The sequence below is a fragment of the Erythrolamprus reginae genome, chromosome 4, assembly GCF_031021105.1.
Source record: "Erythrolamprus reginae isolate rEryReg1 chromosome 4, rEryReg1.hap1, whole genome shotgun sequence".
Taxonomy (NCBI): Eukaryota; Metazoa; Chordata; class Lepidosauria; order Squamata; family Dipsadidae; genus Erythrolamprus; species Erythrolamprus reginae.
Window position 1 is genome coordinate 73546088 of NC_091953.1, and position 20778 is coordinate 73566865.

Here is a 20778-nt window from a genome sequence, read left to right on the forward strand (position 1 = left end):
GAAAGAGTCTGCAGGAAATTGTAAATTGAATACTAAAATTTGATTAGGAATTATATTTCTTTATTTTAACAACTTACCGTATTTTTCGCTCTATAAGACGCACCTGCTGATAAGACGCACCTAGATTTTAGAGGAGGAAAATAGAAAAAAAATATTTTGAGCCAAAAAGTAGGCTAAAATATTTATTACAATAACACTCTACTTACGAGCTGCTCGAGATAAGAGCTGGGAGGGGAGAGACATTTTTGTTCGTCTCCCGAGCTCACATCCGGGATACGAGCCGAGAGGAGCCGCGCCCCCCTGACGCTTTCGGCGGCTTCCGAAGCGACGCTGGAAGGAAGGAAGGCAAGCCAGCGCCCGGCTCCTATCGGCTCGTATCCCGGCACTTGGTGAGCGGAGAGGCAGTCGCCTCCCCTGCCGCCCCACTCTGGGGGTCCTTGGCTTCTGCTGGGGGTGGGGGGATCCGAACGCTGTCAGGGGGACTGTCGCCGGCAAAGGCTAGCAGGGAGATAGGGAGCACGCGCAACCGCCCGTGCGCCCCCGACATTTCCAGCACCCCCCGAACCCCCAACCCAGGTTCGGGGGGTGCTGGGAAGCCCCCCAGGCCGGCTGCGATCTTTTAAAACAGCCGCGCCGCTTCCCAGCTGACTCCTGAAGCCAAAAGCCAAAGGCGAACTTCCGTGCTTCAGGAGTCAGCTGGGAAGCGGCGCGGCTGTTTTAAAAGATCGCAGACGGCCTGGGGGGCTTCCCAGCACCCCCCCCGAACACCCAACCCGGGTTCGGGGGGTGCTGGGAAGCCCCCCAGACCGGCTGCGATCTTTTAAAACAGCCGCGCCGCTTCCCAGCTGACTCCTGAAGCCAAAAGCCAAAGGCGAACTTCCGCGCTTCAGGAGTCAGCTGGGAAGCGGTGCGGCTGTTTTAAAAGATCACAGACGGCCTGGGGGGCTTCCCAGCACCCCCCCACCCCCAACCCTGCATCTTCGCTCCATAAGACGCGGCTGATTTTTCATCCTACTTTGGGAGGAAAAAAACTGCGTCTTATGGAGCGAAAAATACGGTAAATAGAAACAAAATAAAATTAGGTGTAAAGCTCTTATTAAAAACAGCTGTATTCAACATGAGAACTTTCCTACTGAAGTATGAAATATTAAAGAATCTGTAAAAGTAAAACCATATTTTTTCATACCACTGAATGTAATCTTGAAAAATATGAAAGATTACTCAGGTCATGTCAAATAAATATTTCAGGTTTTTTCAAACTGGTCTTCCTTTGATACAGATGTGCTGTATAGTTGCTTCAAAATACATGCTATACAAAATTCATAGTCAGTTGAATTTTACTTGTGATGCTATTTCTAACAGTCTCTAGAGCCGATGCATCTTTGTAATAGAATGCATTTTTTTCTTGGAAACACTGTCAGAGCTTCCTTGGAATTTTTATACCAAGATAAACAAAATATTCAGAGTATATTGTAAAGCACCATGCCTTGTACTTGTCTAGATTATATAATTTAGTAACATCATTTGTAACATACTCTAGTTTGATTGCATGAATTTTCCTCATATTTTAATTCCTTTTTTTTTCAGATCTGTTTAAGCAAGTAGCTAGTCCTACTGGGTTCTGTGATCAACGTCATCTAGGTCTCCTCCTACATGACTCTATCCAGATTCCAAGACAGCTGGGAGAAGTTGCTTCCTTTGGTGGCAGTAATATTGAACCTAGTGTCAGGAGTTGTTTTCAGTTTGTAAGTATATCTTTTGCTTTTAAAAAGACTCAATATTTTAATAACATGCTCAGCACAGCTGCTTCAAAACCTGTCATATTTGGTATTGGACACATTTTGAAGCAGAAATCTTGTACTGGCATCCAGTGAAAGAAAAAACTTGCTGATGTTGATTGCAATAGGACTCACTATTTCTTCCAGTCAAAGTAGTGGGTCAAGTGGTAAGTCATGTGGTTTTCTTACTTGTTAGTTTTAGTATTCAACACATCTGTTGGAACAAATAATCGACAAAGACCAAAGTACCACTGTATGTAGATTTCAAGAGAAACAATTACATGAATATTATTATATTTTATATAATATTTTTGATATATTTTGATGACTGCATTTTCTTTAACTCTTTCCTTGATTCACTGAAAATGTATGTAGATTTAAAGAGAAACAATTACATGAATATTATTATATTTCGATATTTTGATGACTGCATTTTCTTTAACTCTTTCCTTGATTCACTGAAAATGCCATATACTAAATAGACACAAAAAATAATCAGACCAGTCTGAAGGTGCTGCTGGAACTAGATCCATCCCATGTAAATATTTATTTCTATATCTAGAATTCTTCTTTATATAAAAAAAAATATTAGAAAAGGAGGTTTTATTTACAAATGTATAATACATTCAAATGTATATGAACACAGAAAACACAACATTAAAAATAAGAAAGATGACCTTGCTCTCTCTTTACTAGGTTGTTATTACTTATATGTTTCTAAATTTTTTGCAGATTATCATATCGTTAACAAATATACCTTTCCATTATAATTCCATTCCATTATAGTAATATATTTTTTATTTACTTTTCCTGGTTTGAGGGGTTTTTACTATGAGTGTGTTTTTTGGAGGGGGATTGGTTTAGCTGTTACTACGTGCTGATTGTTAAACTTGTACTGTTCAGATCAATATTGAATCAGCATGTAGCAACAGATAAACAAAAAAAACCCCTCCAACCCCCCCCCCAAAAAAAACCCCTACACTCATAGTAAGAACCCCTCAAATGAGGAAAAGTAAATCAATCACAAGTTTCAGACCTGTAAAAGTCAATATTGACCTGAACAGGACAAGTATAACAAACAGCACGTAGCATCAGGTAACACCCCCCCACCCCACCCCCAAACTCATAGTAAGAACCCCTCAAATGAGGAAAAGTAAATCAATCACAAGTTTCAGACCTGTAAAAGTCAATTAATCACAAGTTTCAGGCCTGTAAACTCTTCGAGTCAAATAGACCCGAAACAGTATATGTGTATAATCATTACTTTTTTTCTGAAAAAATAAAAATAAAATTTCATTTTTAATTTCATTTTTCATTTGTTTATAATCAAGCACGTTCACATATAGTTTACTAATGCAATAGATATTTTAAAAAACCACAGTAGCTAAAATCAACATTTTTTTAGTCCGGGTCAAATAGACCCAGGAACAGAACAAGAGTATAGTCATTGCACCCAGCAAAAACTAAGCAACCAAAAAAAATACTCATAGAAAGAACCTCTCAACTGAGACAAAGTCATGTAATTTCAAGTTTCAGATATGCAGGGAAAATTTTTTACAGGGTCTCAAACTTCGTTTCGGGTCAAATAGACCCGAACAGAACAGCAGGGTTAAGTCTCGGATTTCGGCTTCTATTTGATTTTGGCTTGAGGCTCTAACTCAAATCTGGCTCTCAGCTCCCCCATATTCCCTAACTCTGGTTCATCTTCATCATGAAGTTTCATCACCCACTCTGCAGCTTCTCCCTCTAGGTTGGCAGTCATGCATTCACCATTGCCGTGTCCAATGTGTAGACTGGGGCATAGCAGTCCAGGTAGGTCCACATCTGGTTGAGCAAGAACACCAATTTCTCTTGGTCTCCGTCAAAAGTGTCCTTCATAGGTGGTGGGTCTGCTGACGGTGAAGGAGGGGATGCCCACGGGCCAGGGAACCAACTGGGTCCCTGATAATAAAGCCATGGCAGGTACCCATGCCATCCAGGACGAGTCTGAGGTTGCCCATCAAACCTGCTGCTGGTTGCTGCCTTGGGGGCTCTGCCTTCAGCTTGGATTCGCTACCCCAGCTGGCTTCAGTGGGTCAGCAGTGGCTGAGTTGTCAAGCTGATGTCAGCATGGATGACCCAATTCAGTCCATCAGTTCCACTCTCCACATAGTCAAATCTCCCTCTCAGCTGCTGTACAGTGAAAGACGGTCAGGTATTTTCATTCCCTGTGCTCATCCCACTTGGCGGTTCTCTTCGCTTTCCATCTCAAGATAAGAGTGGCCAGGGATTAAGGGGACCTTGAGAAATTTGGCATGCACTTGCGATTGGCTCCCACCCCTGTTCAGTAAAGGGCATCAGTGGCTAGGGCTTCCTCCCATATCACTGACTTATCAGTCCTTTCCACACAGATCGCCAGTGATTCCCATCTAACCCCAGCTGGGGCAGCATTAGGTTTAGCGGTCACTTCCCCCATCTTCTCCATCTCCGATCTTCCCTGAGTCTTTTCCACCACTCCAGTGTTGTCGGAAGGGCGATCGGGGCTCAGGACCCTGGATAGGTTTATATGAGTTGGTTTAATGTCAATACTCTGACTAAAACTCAAGCAAATCACAATGAGACTTGGTTCCTTCTCAAAGGTCTGCTTTAATGAGGAACAGAAATATGGCTGCTGCCAAGTTCGGTTCAAAGTTGATAGCATTACTTTTCTCTCACAGGCAAATAACAAATCTGAAATTGAGGCAGCTCTTTTTCTGGATTGGATGAGACTTGAACCACAATCAATGGTATGGCTTCCAGTTTTACATAGAGTGGCAGCTGCCGAAACTGCCAAACATCAGGCCAAGTGCAACATCTGTAAAGAATGTCCAATTATTGGATTCAGGTAAAATGCTAAATTAATTAACACTTTGATACTTTTGATGGAACTATAATCATGAAATGTTATTCAGCATAAAACCTTATAAGTTAAATGACCAGTGGTAGCATAGAGCATCTCTTTAAAGAAGAAATTGGTTTTTTATCAAATATATTTATCTTTTTTAAGTGAACTAATGCAGGAAACAATTTGCAAATTTCTTCACCATTTAAAATCTCAATTTTGTCTTTTTTCAAATTAAATATTCAGAAATTGAACAAATGAGTTTTATGAAAAAGTAAATTCCTTCTTCGTTTTAAAATTGTGTTTGGACACAAAAATATACGAAGTTAGTCCTCAACTTACAACCATAATATTAAACCCAAAATTTTTGTTGCTAAATGAGACAGTTACCAGACGTACCAGTGTATAAGACGCACCTAGATTTTAGAGGGGGAAAACAAGGAAAAAAGTATTCTGAACTAAATGGTGTAGTATTATATTGTTTAATAAAATGCCAGTGTAGCAGAATACTTTTTACAACCATGTATACTTTTTAAAAGCATGTACACTTTTTACAAACTTCAAACTTGACAGCTTCAAGACTTGTGGATTCCAACTCCCAGAATTCCTCCACCAGTCATGCTAGCTCAGAAATGGGAGTTGAAGTCCACAAGTCTTAAACGTGCCAGGTTTGAAGACCCTTGCACCCCTAACCCAGTGTTTTCAAACTTGACAGCTTTAAGACTTCAACTCCCAAAATTCCTACGCTGCCAGGATCCACCTCCGAGAGTGACTCGCTGCATTGCCAAATCACAAAGGCCTGGTTCCACGTCTCCAAGGGGCCAAGGCAGCTCCTCCTCATCCCCTTCTCCCAGCTGCAGCAGAAAACCTGACTGCGGCGCTTCTCTGTCACCCGCCACTCCGCGCAACTTTCACCCTAAACGAGCCTCAATTACCCCCCCCCCTCCACCACCTCTGTTGCCTTTTCTTTTTCCAGGCTGGCCTCTGTCCCTACAATGATAACCGCCCGGTTCAATTGTAAGCCCCAGCCTTGCCTGCCGCAGTACCCTGTTCTCCTCTCTCACTTTGTAGATTTGTCTTAGGTTCATCTTGTGTGGAGAGACTGAGAGCAACCACCTTTCCTTCCTCCTCCCAGCCACTGAGGAGAGCAGCGCGGCACTTGCAACTCTTTTCCCTGGCCTTGTAGCAACAGTGGCTGTAGCCGCTGCTACCAATTCCTCCTCGGCCTTGACATTGTTTCCTTCCAACATAGCGAGGATGGGAGGCTGCTCCTCTCACCACTGCGGCTGCTTCTAATGGAGGGTTTCAGATCCGGGTGGGGATGGCAGCAAAGGAAAGTGTATGCGGCGGCTTATGGCAGCACCTGCTTGTCACTGTGGAGGAAGGACGAAGCAGGTCCACACGAGAATGCAGCGCTGCCGGTTTGCCTCAGCCTCCATTAGAATCAGTGGCAGCAGCAAAAGTAGCAGCCTCCCATCCTCGCTATGTTGGAAGGAAACGACGTCAAGGCCAAGGAGGAAGCAGTAGCAGCAGCTACAGCCGCTGTTGCTTCAAGACTGGGGAAAAGAGTTGCAAGCGCCGAGCTGCTCTCCTCAGTGGCCAGAAGAGGGAAGGAAAGGTGGGCGCTCTCAATCTCTCCGCATGAAATGAACCTACAAAATGAGAGAAGCGCCCATGTGACAGAGATCAGAAGCTCGGCTTTCCCCCATGCCTTGAAACTTGCTGTATAGTCCCGTAGTCCGGCGGTGGCGGCTTCAGCAGTTGCGGTCGGCAGCAGCAGCAGCAGCCTTCTAGTAATCCAGCAATAACGACTTCTCACGCAATTTGGGAGCGGCGGCCGGTGCCAGCCACCAAACTGTGTAAAAGGCCGCCGCCACTGGACTACGAGAAGGCTGCCGCTGCTGCTGCTGACTGCCACCCAACTGCATTGGGTGTATAAGATGCACCCAGTTTTTGGCACACTTTTTTTGAGACAAAAAGGGTCGTCATATACACCGAAAAATACGATATGTGAGTTTTGCCCCATTTTATGACCTTTAGTTAAGTGAATCGCTGCAAATGTTAAATTAGTAAAACTGTTGGTAAGAGAATCTGGCTTTAATATTAACTTTGCTTTCCAGAAAGTCTCAAAAGCTAGTTATATGAGCCCAGGATATGGCAACCATCATAAATATGAGTCAGTTGCCAAGTGGCTAAATTTTGATCAGATGACCATAGGGATCTGCAACAATAATAAGTGTGGAAAAACTCTTGTAAGTCACTTTTTTCAGTGTGGTTGCAACTTTAAACAGTCCTTAAATAAATAGTTGCTACATATTATGCTACAGAATTCTCCTAATTAATGTATAGGCCCCTAATTTTTCTTACAGTAAAGGACTACCTCTATGCACAATTAAGCTACCTTTGAATAGTAAATGTACAATGATACTAGCTCCATTATTTTAAATGATGCCCAATTTATTACCAGTCTAGGGTTTGTAGAATAGATACAACATGCTCTCATAAGAGTGCATCCAGTAAAATTTTGACTGATTATGAAATCAGCTGCAACTTCTGACTTTTTAAAACTACAGTGTTAATCATTTTGATTATTTCAATGTATTGAATCCCTCTTACACTGAAATCCTGCTGCTATTTGTCCTGCTATGACAAATAGCATATCTGATTAATTGATAACCAATCTATTACTGCTTTCAGGCAACCCAAGTTCTTTAATAATTGAATGAAATATATGTTTATAGGCCATGCATAATTAAAAAAACAAAAATGGTTTAAGAGATTTCAGTTATTTTTCCAGTGTTCTCAGTTTTTGTAAATGGATCTCTTATAGTTAATTTTGTGTTGCTGATTAAAATTGTATCATGAAGCACTAATATGATATTCTTCAGACTTATACCCTAGACACAACTTACTCTTAAATTTGTAAATTGCATTTTCTTTTAGATACAGAAGCTTAAAACATTTTAACTATGATATCTGCCAAAGCTGCTTCTTTTCTGGCCGAGTTGCAAAAGGTCATAAGATGCACTACCCAATGGTGGAATATTGTACACCAGTAAGTAAAAGCACAGTATTTGTATTTGTGTAGATAAATTTGTAAGATTGAGTAATGAATTGTTGAGGAAAAGTAAACATCTATGCATATTTGGATGGAAAATATTGCCATATTTTTGGAGTATAAGACACACTTTTTTACCCCCCCAAAAGAGGGTGCAAATTTGGGTGCTTCTTATACATCAAATATATCTCCACCCAGCCACTCCCATCCTTTGGCCTCTGCCTCCCAGCAATTTACCTCCTTGCAGCAAAGAACAGAGCCTGTTAAGTCAAGCAACTCAATATCAGCTTCCCGACCCTCAGCTGATTTGAGGCTATTCAAATTATTGGACTTATTTTGAAACACTTTTTTATTATTGTTCTAGGCAACAAAATGAAGAAGCTTTTTAAAATAAATGCTTGATCTGAAGAAGCCCAGTGCTATTGTATCTATTGTATCTTCTTTTAAAAAGCAGAGAATAACTATACTTTCAAAAAGCCACATCAACTTTAAAGATCTGTAAAAGTATAATCTGAAATGTAACAGTGTCCTGTTTAGTATTAAGATAAGACAGCTGAGTTAAATGTTGACTTATTTTTATTTATTTTATTTTATTATTTCGATTTCTAAGCTGCCCTTCTTTGGAGACTCAGGGCGACTTACAACATAAAGAATAAATACACAAACACGGCATAGTAAAAATCAAAGATAAAACCATACCAATTTAAAAATTAAAATCTATTAAACATATTAAAGTCCAATTTAAGGAAGCCTAAAAACCCATGTCTTAAAGCCATTCAGCCACATTCATCCATATCTCTGTCATAACGTGGGCTGGAGCAGAATATCTATGTTCAACAGCCCCAAGCCTGCCGGCAAAGATGTGTTTTCAGCATCTTCCGAAAGGCCAAGAGAGTGGGAGCAGTGGGAAACTCTGGAGGGGAGTTGATTCCAAAGGACTGAAGCTGCCATAGAGAAGGCTCTTCCTCTGGCATTGTTTGGATGATAGGACTTGGAGAAGGCCAACTGTATGAACCCTGACCGGCCGCTGGAATACATGAGGCAAGAGATAGTCCCATAGGTAATCTGGTCCTAAGCCATCTAAGGCCTTATAGATAACCACACTTTAAATTGCATTCGGAGACTAATCAGAAGCCAGTGCAGCTCACAGAGTGTTGACGAGACATGGGCATACCTGGGAAGCACAGCTGTGTTTTGGACTAGCTGCAGTCTCCCAAAGTTCTTTAAAGGTAGCTCCATGTAGAGAGCATGGCAATAATCAAACCTTGAGGTAATGAGGGTGTGAATGACTGTAAGGAGAGACTCCCTGTCCAAATAAGGCCACAAATCTGTGCAAATGTCCCCCTTGCCACAGCTGAGAGATGTTGTTCCAAACTCAGCTGTGGATTAAGGAGGACTCCCAAGTTCCGGAACTTCTTTGACTGAGTCAAAGATCTCCCCCCCCCCCAGGGTAATGGCAGACAGATAGTAGGGTCCTTGGGAGGCAATGCCCACAGTCAATCTGTCTTGTCAGGGTTGAGCTTGAGCCTGTTGGCACCCATCCAGACCCTCACAGTTTCCAAACACTGGCACATCACCTGAACTGCTTCACCAAATTGGCACAGGGTGGAAATGTACAGCTGAGTATCATCCAGGTACTGATGGTAACTCAGCCCGTGTTGATAGATGATCTCACCCAGTGGTTTCATGTAGATATTGAACAGCAGGGGGGAGAGGACAGACTCCTGAGGCACCCCACAAAGGAGGGGCCTAGGAGTCGACATCTGACCCCCCCCCCCCCAACTGTGACTGAGCAGATAGGTAGGAGGAGAACCACTGTAAAACACTGCCTCCCACTCACAACCCCTCCAGCTGGTGCAGAAGATGCCATAGCCAATAGTATCGAAAACTGCTGAGAGATCAAGAAGCACTAGGATAGAAGAGAGACCCCTATCCCGTGCCTGCCAGAGATCATCCATCAGTGCAACCAAAACAGTCTCAGTGCTGTAGCCAGGTCTGAAACCAGACTGCAGAGGGCCTAGGTAATCAGCTTCATCCAAGGACTGCTGGAATTGGAGCGCCACCACTTTCTCAACAACCTTCCCTAAGAAGGGAAGGTTGGAGACAGGATGATAGTTGTTTAAAACAGCCAGATCCAGGGAAGGCTTTGTGAAGAGGGAGCACACAATTGCCTCTTTTAAGAGAGCCAGAAAGGACCCCTCCCTCAGAGAAGCATTGACAACTGCTTGGATCCAGCCTTGTGTCACCTCCCTGCTGGTCAAAACCAGTCAGGAGGGACACGGGTCCAATAAGCAGGTGGCGGAATTCACAGCTCCTATGGCCTTGTTCACTTCATCAGATGTCACCAGGTCAAATTCCTCCCACACATCTGGACTAATACAGGACTCTGTCACCTCCACTGACTTGTTGTCAGTTGAAACTGCATTTCAATCGGAGTCCAGGTCTGCCCGGATCTGAGCGACTTTATCTGCAAAAAACACATTGAGATTCTCCACACTACCCTGCAAGGGTTCATCAACACCTCCCCCCCCCCCCATACACACTCTGCATGTTAAGGAGAGAGCGAGTCACCCTAAACAGGGTGGCTGGGTGAGATTTTGCTGATGCAATCAAGGCAGAATGATATGCACATCTTGCTGCCTTGAGCACCACTTAATATAAGAACTTATTAGTGCTCGGTCAAATCCAGATTTACTGTCCTTCCACTGTTTCTCTAGACATCTTTTCTGGCATTTCATCCCCCAGAGTTCCTTGGTAAACCAAGGGGAACTCCTGGGTCTACTGCCACAGAGAGGTTGTTTAGGCCCAATTTGGTCGAGAACCCCCTTCATACCTGTATTCCAAGGCATTACCAGGGACTCTGCTGAACTGTGTACAAGTGAATGTGGAAAATCCCTAAACGCCCTCTGAAAACCTGGTGGATCCATTAGCTGTCTGGGGCAGAACCACCTAATCGCTTCTGCCTTCCTGTGGGAAAGATTGGCACCCTAAAATCAAGTCATAGCAGGAAATGATCTGACCATGACAAAGGCATGATGTCTAAGCCCCTTAAATTTAGATCATTTCTCAACTGTCCCAAGAGGAAAACCCGAGTGCCCTCCCCTCATGAGTTGGGCCCTGAATTAATTTATTCATTCATTCATTCATTCATTCATTCTGCCCTTCTCCTTATATTCAGGGTAGCTTTCATGTTAGCAATAGCACTTTTTAAGAGAGCTAGCATATTGCCCCCACTATCTGGGTCCTCATTTTACCCACCTTGGAAGGATGGAAGGCTGAATTGCCTGGGTCAGGTCCATGGTTGCCATGAAAGCCATGAACTCCTGCGCCAACTCAGAGGATTTGCTGAGTGATGGTACATTGAGGTCCCCCAAGACTATAAGTCTGGGGAACTCGACTTAAATTCGGTTACCTCCTTGAGCAGCACAGGCAGGGCTGTTGTCACACAGCTGGGAGGCTGGGAGCAACAAGCCCACCTGAACCTCTAGGTCCAACTTCACAAGGAGAAGACTCACAACTGGCTAACTTAAGTGCAGCGAGTCTGCGTGGGCCAAAGGTCTCACAGTCTATAATTGCCCCCTTTCCTTGGGGTCGTGGCTAATGCCACACCTGAAAAGTGACTGGGCACATCTCTGAGAGGAGAACACCTCCCCTGGGACCCAGCCAGATCTCAGTTACACATACCAGTAAATCCCAGATGAGGGGTGAAAAATACTCAGGGAAAGTCAACTGGTGAATTAGCAGTCTATTTTCCATAGACAGAACCGTCAGGTTAAACAGATCGGATAGAGTGAAGGCAACAAAATCTCTCTGAGGGAAAGTGGCCCATCTCTAACTATTTATATGCTTCGCAAAGTAACAAACTCCATTTGACATGGTAACAAGCCTCCCGCCAGAACAAACAACCAATTAGAAGGCAACATTCAAATATTGAACCCTAGCAACTCTCTCTGCATATTTAACAAGAGGAGCTTTATTCACGACTGACCTGGCATTCAGCAGCAGCAGTCTGACTTAGTTATGTTTGAAGTAGATCTATTTAAATAATTGGGAGGAGTTGGTGTGATTACGTAAGAAGGTAGGCAGTGGGGTACCACAGGGTTCTGTCCTGGGCCCTGTGCTCTTCAACATTTTCATCAATGACCTAGATGAGGGAATAGAGGGGGAACTTATCAAATTTGCAGATGACACCAAACTGGTGGGGATAACCAACATCCTAGAGGATGGGCTCAAAGTACTGAAAGACCTAGATAGATTAACACTGTGGACCCAAACTAACAAAATGATGTTAACGCCGAGAAGAGTAAAGTCCTTCACCTAGGTTTAAAAAAAAATCTAGACATGCATACATTCTGGGAGGAACCCTACTTAGCAGTAGTGACTGTGAAAGGGATCTTGGAGTCTTGGTGGATAATCAACTAAATATGAGCCAGCAATGTGCAGCAGCAGCTAAAAAGGCCAACACAATCCTAAGCTGTATCAACAGGGGGATAAACTCCAAGACCAGAGAGATATTAATACCACTCTATAAAAAAGACATAGAAACTCTGGAGAAGGTGCAGAAAAGAACAACCAAAATGATTAGGGGACTAGAAACCAAGACTTATGAAGAGTGATTGCTGGAACTGGACATGGATAGCCTAGAGAAAAGAACGGCCAGTGGGGACATGATAGCAGTCTACAGATACTTGAGGGGTTGCCACAGAGAGGAGGGGCCACACTGTTTTCCAGGGCAACAGAGGGCCAGACGAGGAACAACGGTTGGAAGCTGACCAAGGAGAGGTTCAACCTAGAAATAAAGAAGACCTTCCTGATGGTCAGAGCGATCAACCAGTGGAACGGCCTGCCAGTGAAGGTTGTGAACTCCCCAACTTTGGACATTTTCAAGAGGAAATTGGATTGTCATTTGGCTGGGGTGCTCTAGGATTTCCTGCTTAAGCAGGGGGTTGGACTTGATGACCTGCAAGGTCCCTTTCAACTCAAACAAACAAACAAGCAAATAAATAAATAAATAAATAACTTTCTGGCATTATTATATTATTATTATTATTGCTATTTCTAAGGGTCAGGCACACATACACAGAAACACACCACAAATCATCTGTACTGTTTGCTGGGAGGCAAATTGCAGCAAGCAAACGCAGAATTTTTTTCCCTTGTTTTTCTCCCCCAAAATTAAGGTGCATCTTATACTCCAGTGCGTCTTATACTCCGGAAATATGGTATGGCTTTTTTACAATCAAGTGAAAGTCATAATAGTTCATTGTTCATATATTGCTTTTCATATACCATATATTGTTTGAAATTATATATTGGTAAAATTAAAATTCATTGCTAAAATTGATTTTAGTTATTGTTTAGTAAGATCTGAATATTTCCATATTTGTACCATAAAAGAATCCTCATTGTATTATGACAAAATTATTATCTAATTCTGCATGCAATTGGTATAATTAATCCATCATATAATGGTTGTAATAATTGGTTGAATATGCTGGTTTTAGGAGATATCATTGTTTAGAATGATTTCAATGTTTGATATGTATGTCAAACATTGGCAACATGGATTCTGTATTTTTAAAAATGGCTTATGGTCATAAGCTGTTTGAAAGCTGATAATTTAAGACATGCTTCAGATGAAAAGAAGAAGTTAAAAAGCATTTTAAACATTCCAGTTTATACAGATAACATCTGTATTATGTATCTCATCTGATTAACTTTAGCTATAATCTTTCAAATATAGCATAAGCATAAAAATAAGTAGAATGGAACAAAGGGTGTATCCTTTTATGTTGTCTTCTCCAATGAAGCTTACATAATAATTAAGCATATCCAAAAGAAGAACATGAAATAGACATGTTTGAACAAGTATCCATACTTACAATCTGTTGTGGTTAGCTCTGGCCCAGCTCCTGCCCCAAGGATTGTGGGTGTGGGGGAGACATCCACATGCTGCAGGCCTGTTTTGCCCCCGGTGGAATCTGCTGATGAAGGCTCCTCTGACCAAGAAGACATGAGTGACAGGGAGGAGGAGAGTGTGACAGACAGCTCAGAAGGAGATCAATTACCTAGCTCCTCCTTGGATTCAGAACAAGAGTTAATGATACAGCCACGCATGCAGAGAGCGATGCATAGGCAACAACAACTGAGAGATTCTTATCAAAGAAAATGAGGCCACCTGTGGTTGGGTGAGGCTGTGGTAATTAGTGAGGCTGCTATAAATAGCAGCCTGTGGGTTTGGCCATTGTGGAGGATTATCTGATCGTTGTGTTTCGTGACTGCTTTACTGACTTTGACCTTTTGTGTGCTGATTTTTCCCCGCTTTGAAACTAAACCAGAGCAAAGTGTGTTTCACTTTGTGAAAGAAGAAGGACTGTGCATTGCCTCATAGCTGCAAGCTAAGTATCACAGAACTGATAAGGGACTTGTACAAATTACCAGTTTGTTTGGAGACTAGTGCTCTTTGCTATACCAAAAGAGGGCTTAGTTTAAGTGACTTTTCATTATAAAGAACATTGTTTTGAATTTTCAAATGTGTGTGTGTATGAAATTTGTACCTGTGAATTTTTGGGAGAAGTCTACCAGAGAGCCCGACAGAACAGTATAATCCTCCACCTTAGACACACACCGTTCCAGAGGGAAGTGTTTGGGATTGTTTGCTTCTCTTTTTTCTGGCATTTATCTGATCCTGGCTGCTGGTATGGCAGATATCCAAGCTGTCTTCAACGCTTTGCGGTTGGAGATCCAAGGGCTGACTCAGATAGTGCAACAATTACAGAACCAGGTGGAGGCATTATCTCAGCAGCCTGTCATTCCACCGGTGCAGCTAGCAGCTCCTGCCCCACAGCCCCTGCCAAGGAGGAAATGCTTTGTGGCTCTGCCTGAAAAATTCTGGGGTGACAGACGCATGTTTGCAGCTTTCCTCAGTCAGGTGCAGTTGTTTATAAATGCACAACTGCCCCATTTTGCAAGAGATGCAGAGAAGGTGGCGTTCCTCTGCAGTTTGTTGGCCGGCCCTGCTGCTTCCTGGGCGTCTCCATTGCTGGACAGAGATACTGCAGGATTACATCGCCTTTTGCACCCAGTTGCGCCGGCAGTTTTCGGATCCGGTGCGGGAGCAGACGGCCACGAGGGCATTGAAACAGCTGAAACAAGGTTGACGCCCACTAGTGGAGTATTTAAGTGACTTTTGTAGCCTCAGTGGACAGGTGCAGTGGAATGAGGCCACCTTGATGGAGGCGTTTCAGGATGGCTTGTCAGAGACTATGCTTGATGAGCTGGTGCACGAAGCCCTGCTGGGCACCCTGGAGGAGCTGGAGCAACATTGTTTGGCCATTGAGGCTCGGCTGCTGGCTCGAGAGGTGCGCCGGGCTGGGCAGTCCTCCCCCTGTGTTTCGGGCATCACGCCAGTGGGGTGTCTGCTATGCCTGTACCAACCCCGGTTCCTGTACCCCGTCGCTTCCTGTCTGCCCTGCCTCCTCGTCTAGTGGATCGTGCCCCTACCGGAGAGCCCATGGAGGTGAACTTCGTGCGACCCCGTTTGTCCCCAGAGGAGAGAGAGCAGAGACGTGCGACAGGCCAGTGTTTCTATTTCGGGGGGGGGGCAGGACATTTCGCACATGCCTGTCCCAACAGATGAAGGAGCACGGTTGCTGCCACAGTGTCAACTCCTCCCAGTCCTCCTGTTGCCACGCAGACTCTTGCAGGACAGCTCTCAGAGTCCTCAACCCATGTTTCCACCATGGCTCCGGATCCCTCGTTGGCTGTCCCCATGCCCCTGGTTTCCCCGCCGGAGGTGCAGTCGGGAAACGAGGGCGGTCCGGCTTGGTGGCAACGCTAGATTGGGCTGGCATTTCATTGGTTAAAGATTCTTTGGCTAACGACCCCGGAACGTACCGTCATCTCACGATTAATGTCAAGCTCCTGGTGGATCGGCGTACTCAATCGATTTCTGCTCTTGCCCTCGTGGATTCGGGGGCCACCACGAATTTCCTGGATGAGGAGTTTTCACAGAGACATTTGTTGCCCTTGTGTCCTGTGGACCCTCCATTGACTGTAGAAACCATTGATGGGCGGGTGTTGTTGTCTGGGCCCATCCATTTTCAGACCTTGCCGGTGCGGATCAGCATCAGGATTCACGTGGAGGCATTACAATTTTATGTCACACAGGGCCTCCATTTCCCTCTTGTCTTGGGGTTTGTAATGGTTACGGGCGCATGATCCTCAGGTGGTGTGGTCGCAAAACATCGTCACGTTTTTGCTATACCAAAAGAGGGCTTAGTTTAAGTTACTTTTCATTATAAAGAACATTGTTTTGAATTTTCAAACGGATGTGTGTCTGAAATTTGTATCTGTGAATTTTTGGGAGAAGTCTACCAGAGAGCCCGACAGAACACAATCTGGCAGAAAAAATTGTTAATTCTCCTAATGTTAATGTGTAGTTCCACTTTCTTCCATTCTATAATTAGATGTTATTTCTACTTGCCTAGTAAGAAAATATGGTATTAAAAATCAATATGGCGTTTATTCTGCTTGTGTGTGTGCATGTGTGTGCAATCATGAATATAAGAACAGTGTGGCATATTGGTTAAGTCAGTGATTTTCAACCTTTTTTGAGCCACGGCACATTTTTTACATTTACAAAATCCTGGGGCACACCACCAACCAAAATGACACAAATCTAATAAATGAATGAATGAGTGAATGAATAAATAAATAACCCCCTCATATATACAATCCCATGTAACATCCCCTTATAAATACAGTCAATCATCAATCATCCCTCCTTAAATTTATACCACTGTCTCATTTCTGGGTACTTCTCCTGTCTTTCCCCCTTTTCTCTCTCATGTTTCTCATTTCTCTCTCTTCCTCCCTTTTTCCCACATTCCTTCTCCCTCTCACTTCTCTTTTTCCATCCCTGTCTCTCTCCCCCCCCCTTATGTATGTGTGTGTGTATACACACTCGAACCATTTCCAAAACCAGGTGAGGGCTGGGTTTTTTTTCTCTTTTATTCTTTTCAAAAACAGGTGAGGGTTGGGGGGTTTGTCTTATTTGGGTGCTTTTTACCATATGCTTCAAGAATCACCTCTCTCTCTCTCTTTTGTTTCTCTCTCCTCTCATTCTCTGCCTCAATCATTTTCTCATTTCTCCTTTTTTCTCCCCTTTTTGTTCTCATTTCTCTCTCTCTCCTTTCCTCTCCCTATCTGTCTCTCTTGCTTTCTCTCTCTCTTGCTATCTCTCTTTTTCTCTCTTGCTTTCCTTCTCTCTCGTTCTCTCTCTTATTTTCTTTTTCTCTCTCTTTCTCTCATGCTTTCTCTCTCTTGTTCTTTCTCTCTCTCTGTTGCTTTCTCTCGTTCTCTCTTATTTTCTTTCTCTCTCTTGTTCTCTCTCTCTATCTCTTGTTCTTTCTCTTATTTTCTTCTCTCTCTCTTGTTCTTTCTTTCTCTCTCTGTTGCTCTCTCTCTCTCGTTCTCTCTTATTTTCTCTCTCTCTCTCATGCTTTCTCTCTCTTATTCTTTCTCTCTGTTGCTCTCTCATTCTCTCTTATTTTCTTTCTCTCTCTCTCTTGTTCTCTCTCTCTCTCTTGTTCTCTCTTATTTTCTTTCTCTCTTGTTCTTTCTCTCATGCTTTCTCTCTCTTGTTCTTTCTCTCTCTCTCTGTTGCTCTCTCTCTCTCGTTCTCTCTTATTTTCTTTCTCTCTCTCATGCTTTCTCTCTCTTGTTCTTTCTCTCTCTGTTGCTCTCTCGTTCTCTTATTTTCTCTCTCTTGTTCTCTCTCTCTCTTATTCTCTCTCTCTCTCTCTCTCATGCTTTCTCTCTCTTGTTCTTTCTCTCTCTGTTGCTCTCTCATTCTCTCTTATTTTCTTTCTCTCTCTCTTGTTCTCTCTTATTTTCTTTCTCTCGTTCTTTCTCTCTCATGCTTTCTCTTGTTCTTTCTCTCTCTCTCTGTTGCTCTTTCTCTCGTTCTCTCTCTTATTTTCTTTCTCTCTCTCTCTCATGCTTTCTCTCTCTTGTTCTTTCTCTCTCTCTGTTGCTCTCTCGTTCTCTTATTTTCTCTCTCTCTCTCTTGTTCTCTCTCTCTTATTCTCTCTCTTATTTTCTTTCTCTCTCATGCTTTCTCTCTCTTGTTCTTTCTCTCTCTCTGTTTCTCTCTCGTTCTCTTATTTTCTCTCTCTCTCTCATGCTTTCTCACTCTTGTTGTTTCTCTCTCTCTGTTGCTCTCTTGTCCTCTCTTATTTTCTTTCTCTCTTGTTCTCTCTCTTGTTCTCTCTCTTATTTTATTTCTCTCTCTCTCTTGTTCTCTCTCTCTCTCTCATGCTTTCTCTCTCTTGTTCTTTCTCTCTCTCTGTTGCTCTCTCGTTCTCTCTTATTTTCTTTCTTTCTCTCTCTCTTGTTCTCTCTCTCTCTTGTTCTCTCTCTAATTTTCTTTCTCTCTTGTTCTTTCTCTCTCATGCTTTCTCTTGTTCTTTCTCTCTCTGTTGCTCTCTCTCGTTCTCTCTCTTCCTTTCTTCTCTGTGGAGGCCGGCGAAGGTTTTCCTTAGTTTGAATGTTCCGATCAAGCTGGCAGGGGGGTGGGAAGCAGCCCCTTTACAGACAGCCCGGGACGGGACTGTGAGAGGGGCGGGCGTTCCCACAGCGCTTGGAGCGGCTAGCGGCTGGATCACCAGCGTCGCTGCAGCCACCGCTGTGGGAGGAGCCGCGCCCCAAGAAAGCCGGAGAGAAGGATGGATCGGGCGGGCGGGGACAGCCACAAGTGGAAGTCTCAGTCCTGGAGCTCCCACTTGCAGGAGCCGCCCCTCCCCCGGCTATTGCCCGCCGCCCCCGCCGCCGCTATTAGCGACGAGAAGCCATGGGCGCGAGGGGGCCGACTTTGAAAGCAACCTTTGCCGGCCTCGTGCGGGAGGATGCCAATAGCAGCGGCGGCGGCGGGCAATAGCCGGGGGGGCAGCTTCTGCAAGTGGGAACTCCAGGGCTGAAGCCTCAGCCCTGGAGCTCCCACTTGCAGAAGCCGCACCCCAGGGCTGGAGCTCTCACTTGCAGAAGCCGCACCCTGGCTATTGCCCGCCGCCGCTGCTGCTATTGCCACCCTCCTGCGGCAGCTCACAACGCCACAAATGGAAGCCTCAGCCCCCCCTCCGCTATTGCCCTCCTGCCGAGCCCCAAGCTCACCTGCTGCAAAGAAGGAAGACGCGAAAAGGAAAACGCGAAGAAGAAAGCCGGGAAGAAGGACACTCAGCTTCCGGTCTCACCTGACCGTGTCTCTTGGCACACTAGTGTGCCGTGGCACACCGGTTGAAAAACACTGGGTTAAGTTACTAGTCTCAGAGTAGGAAGATCCATATTCTAGCCCTTTCTGAAGTGCATGCTTTCTGAAATACTTGTATTGTTGGCTAATTAAAAATTTTCAGAATGGATACTAAAGCAGAAGGACATTGAAAGAATTGCTAGAATTCTTGCTGGGAATTTGGGTGACAGTCAAATGCTCCTCATTAAAGGAAGATTATTACATAAAATTTCTATAAAAATATAAAAAAGATTTGATAAATTGGTTCAAATTACAAATATCATTAATTGGCAGAATATTGGTGATTAAGATGAACATTTTGCCCCAAATCCTCTACCTCTTTAATAAAAATAAAATGTATAAATAAATATAATAAAAATAATAAGAATTGGGAAGAATTTTTACACAGAATTAGATAAAACAGTCCAGAATTTAATCAAGAATGGTAAGAAACCGAGAATTAAATATAAACTATTACAGTGTCCAGACGGGTAGAAAATTTTCCTGTATCAACCATCAATGACAACTGAGGGAGATCAAGACATAATGCTTGTGAAGGCTTTCTAGCATATAGGTACTTTGAGGTTGAGTGGTATGTCATAAAAAAGTACCTTTTCGTTTCACTGACAATAAAGGTTGGGTCTTGATTAGAGCCAATTGGTCCTATGTTTGCTGTACACCGTTTAAGAAGAGCTTTGATCTGGTCATATCCAATGCTGACTAGAAAACTGGGAGAGAAGCCTAAAATATTTAAAGTAATTGCCTCTGCTTTTTTTCCACATAGTTTGAAAACCATCCCTCATAATGGGTCTCAACCAAGGTGGAAAAGATATTGTTTGAGCCAATAGCTGAATATGTCCATCCACACTCCAACCTCAGGGTAGAATTAGAACACATTTTGGAACTTGAAAGATCAATCTTAGAAATTTGGACCTAGCAAATTCTAATTGTGGAAAGTTGAAAAAGGGGCCTCGTTTGGGCACAATAAAGAAGTTGTGTTTTGAATAGATTAGATTAGATTAGATTAGATTTATTGGATTTATATGCCGCCCCTCTCCGCAGACTCGGGGCGGCTCACAACAATAGTAAAAAACAGTACATAGTGACAAATCCAATGCCCACCAATCCAATTACAATTTTAAGTTGAGAAATTCATAAAACAATCCCAATATATATAAAAAACAAGCACACAATCAATCAGACAGCAAACAACATGGGCAAGGGGGAGATGTTTTAGTTCCCCCATGCCTGACGGCAGAGGTAGGTTTTAAGGAGTTTACGAAAGGCAAGGAGGGTGGGGCAATCCTAATCTCAGGGGGGAGCTGGTTCCAAAGGGTCGGAGCCACCACAGAGAAGGCTCTTCCTCTGGGTCCCGCCAGACGACATTGTTTAGTTGACGGGACCCGAAGAAGGCCGACTCTGTGGGACCTAACCGGTCGCTGGGATTCGTGCGGCAGAAGGCGGTCCCGAAGAATAGTTTCAGTGTTGCAAGTATATAGTGGCAATTGAGGTTGGCAGTTCAGCTTCTCTGTGTTTTCAGCAATGTTTCCATCTGTTAGCAGAGTGGAGATATATCCCCAGATATTTGAAACAGGAATTTACTCAATTTATCCTCCAGGAGTAGCTCTTGGATCTTTTAGCAAATGCCATGGTTTTGATTTTTGAAGTTTGAGTACTAGAAGGTCTTCTCTATTGTGGTAACTCCTAACGCTCTGGAGCTCTTTTAAGGCCAGTAGGTGTTTTTGAACATAATGTTGCATTATAAAGTAAAACAGATTCGTCTTGCAGCAAGTTT

General features: G+C 43.6%; 1 protein-coding gene across 1 annotated transcript in view; it reads left to right on the forward strand.

The window, feature by feature from the left end:
• LOC139167142 (dystrophin-like) overlaps positions 1-20778 on the forward strand; it is a 1540372-nt gene that overhangs the window by 1332531 nt on the left and 187063 nt on the right. The window contains exons 64-66 of the mRNA XM_070751563.1: positions 1588-1745; positions 4475-4641; positions 7582-7693. Of these exons, the coding sequence (XP_070607664.1) occupies positions 1588-1745; positions 4475-4641; positions 7582-7693 (437 nt within the window). The remainder of the gene's footprint in view (positions 1-1587; positions 1746-4474; positions 4642-7581; positions 7694-20778) is intronic.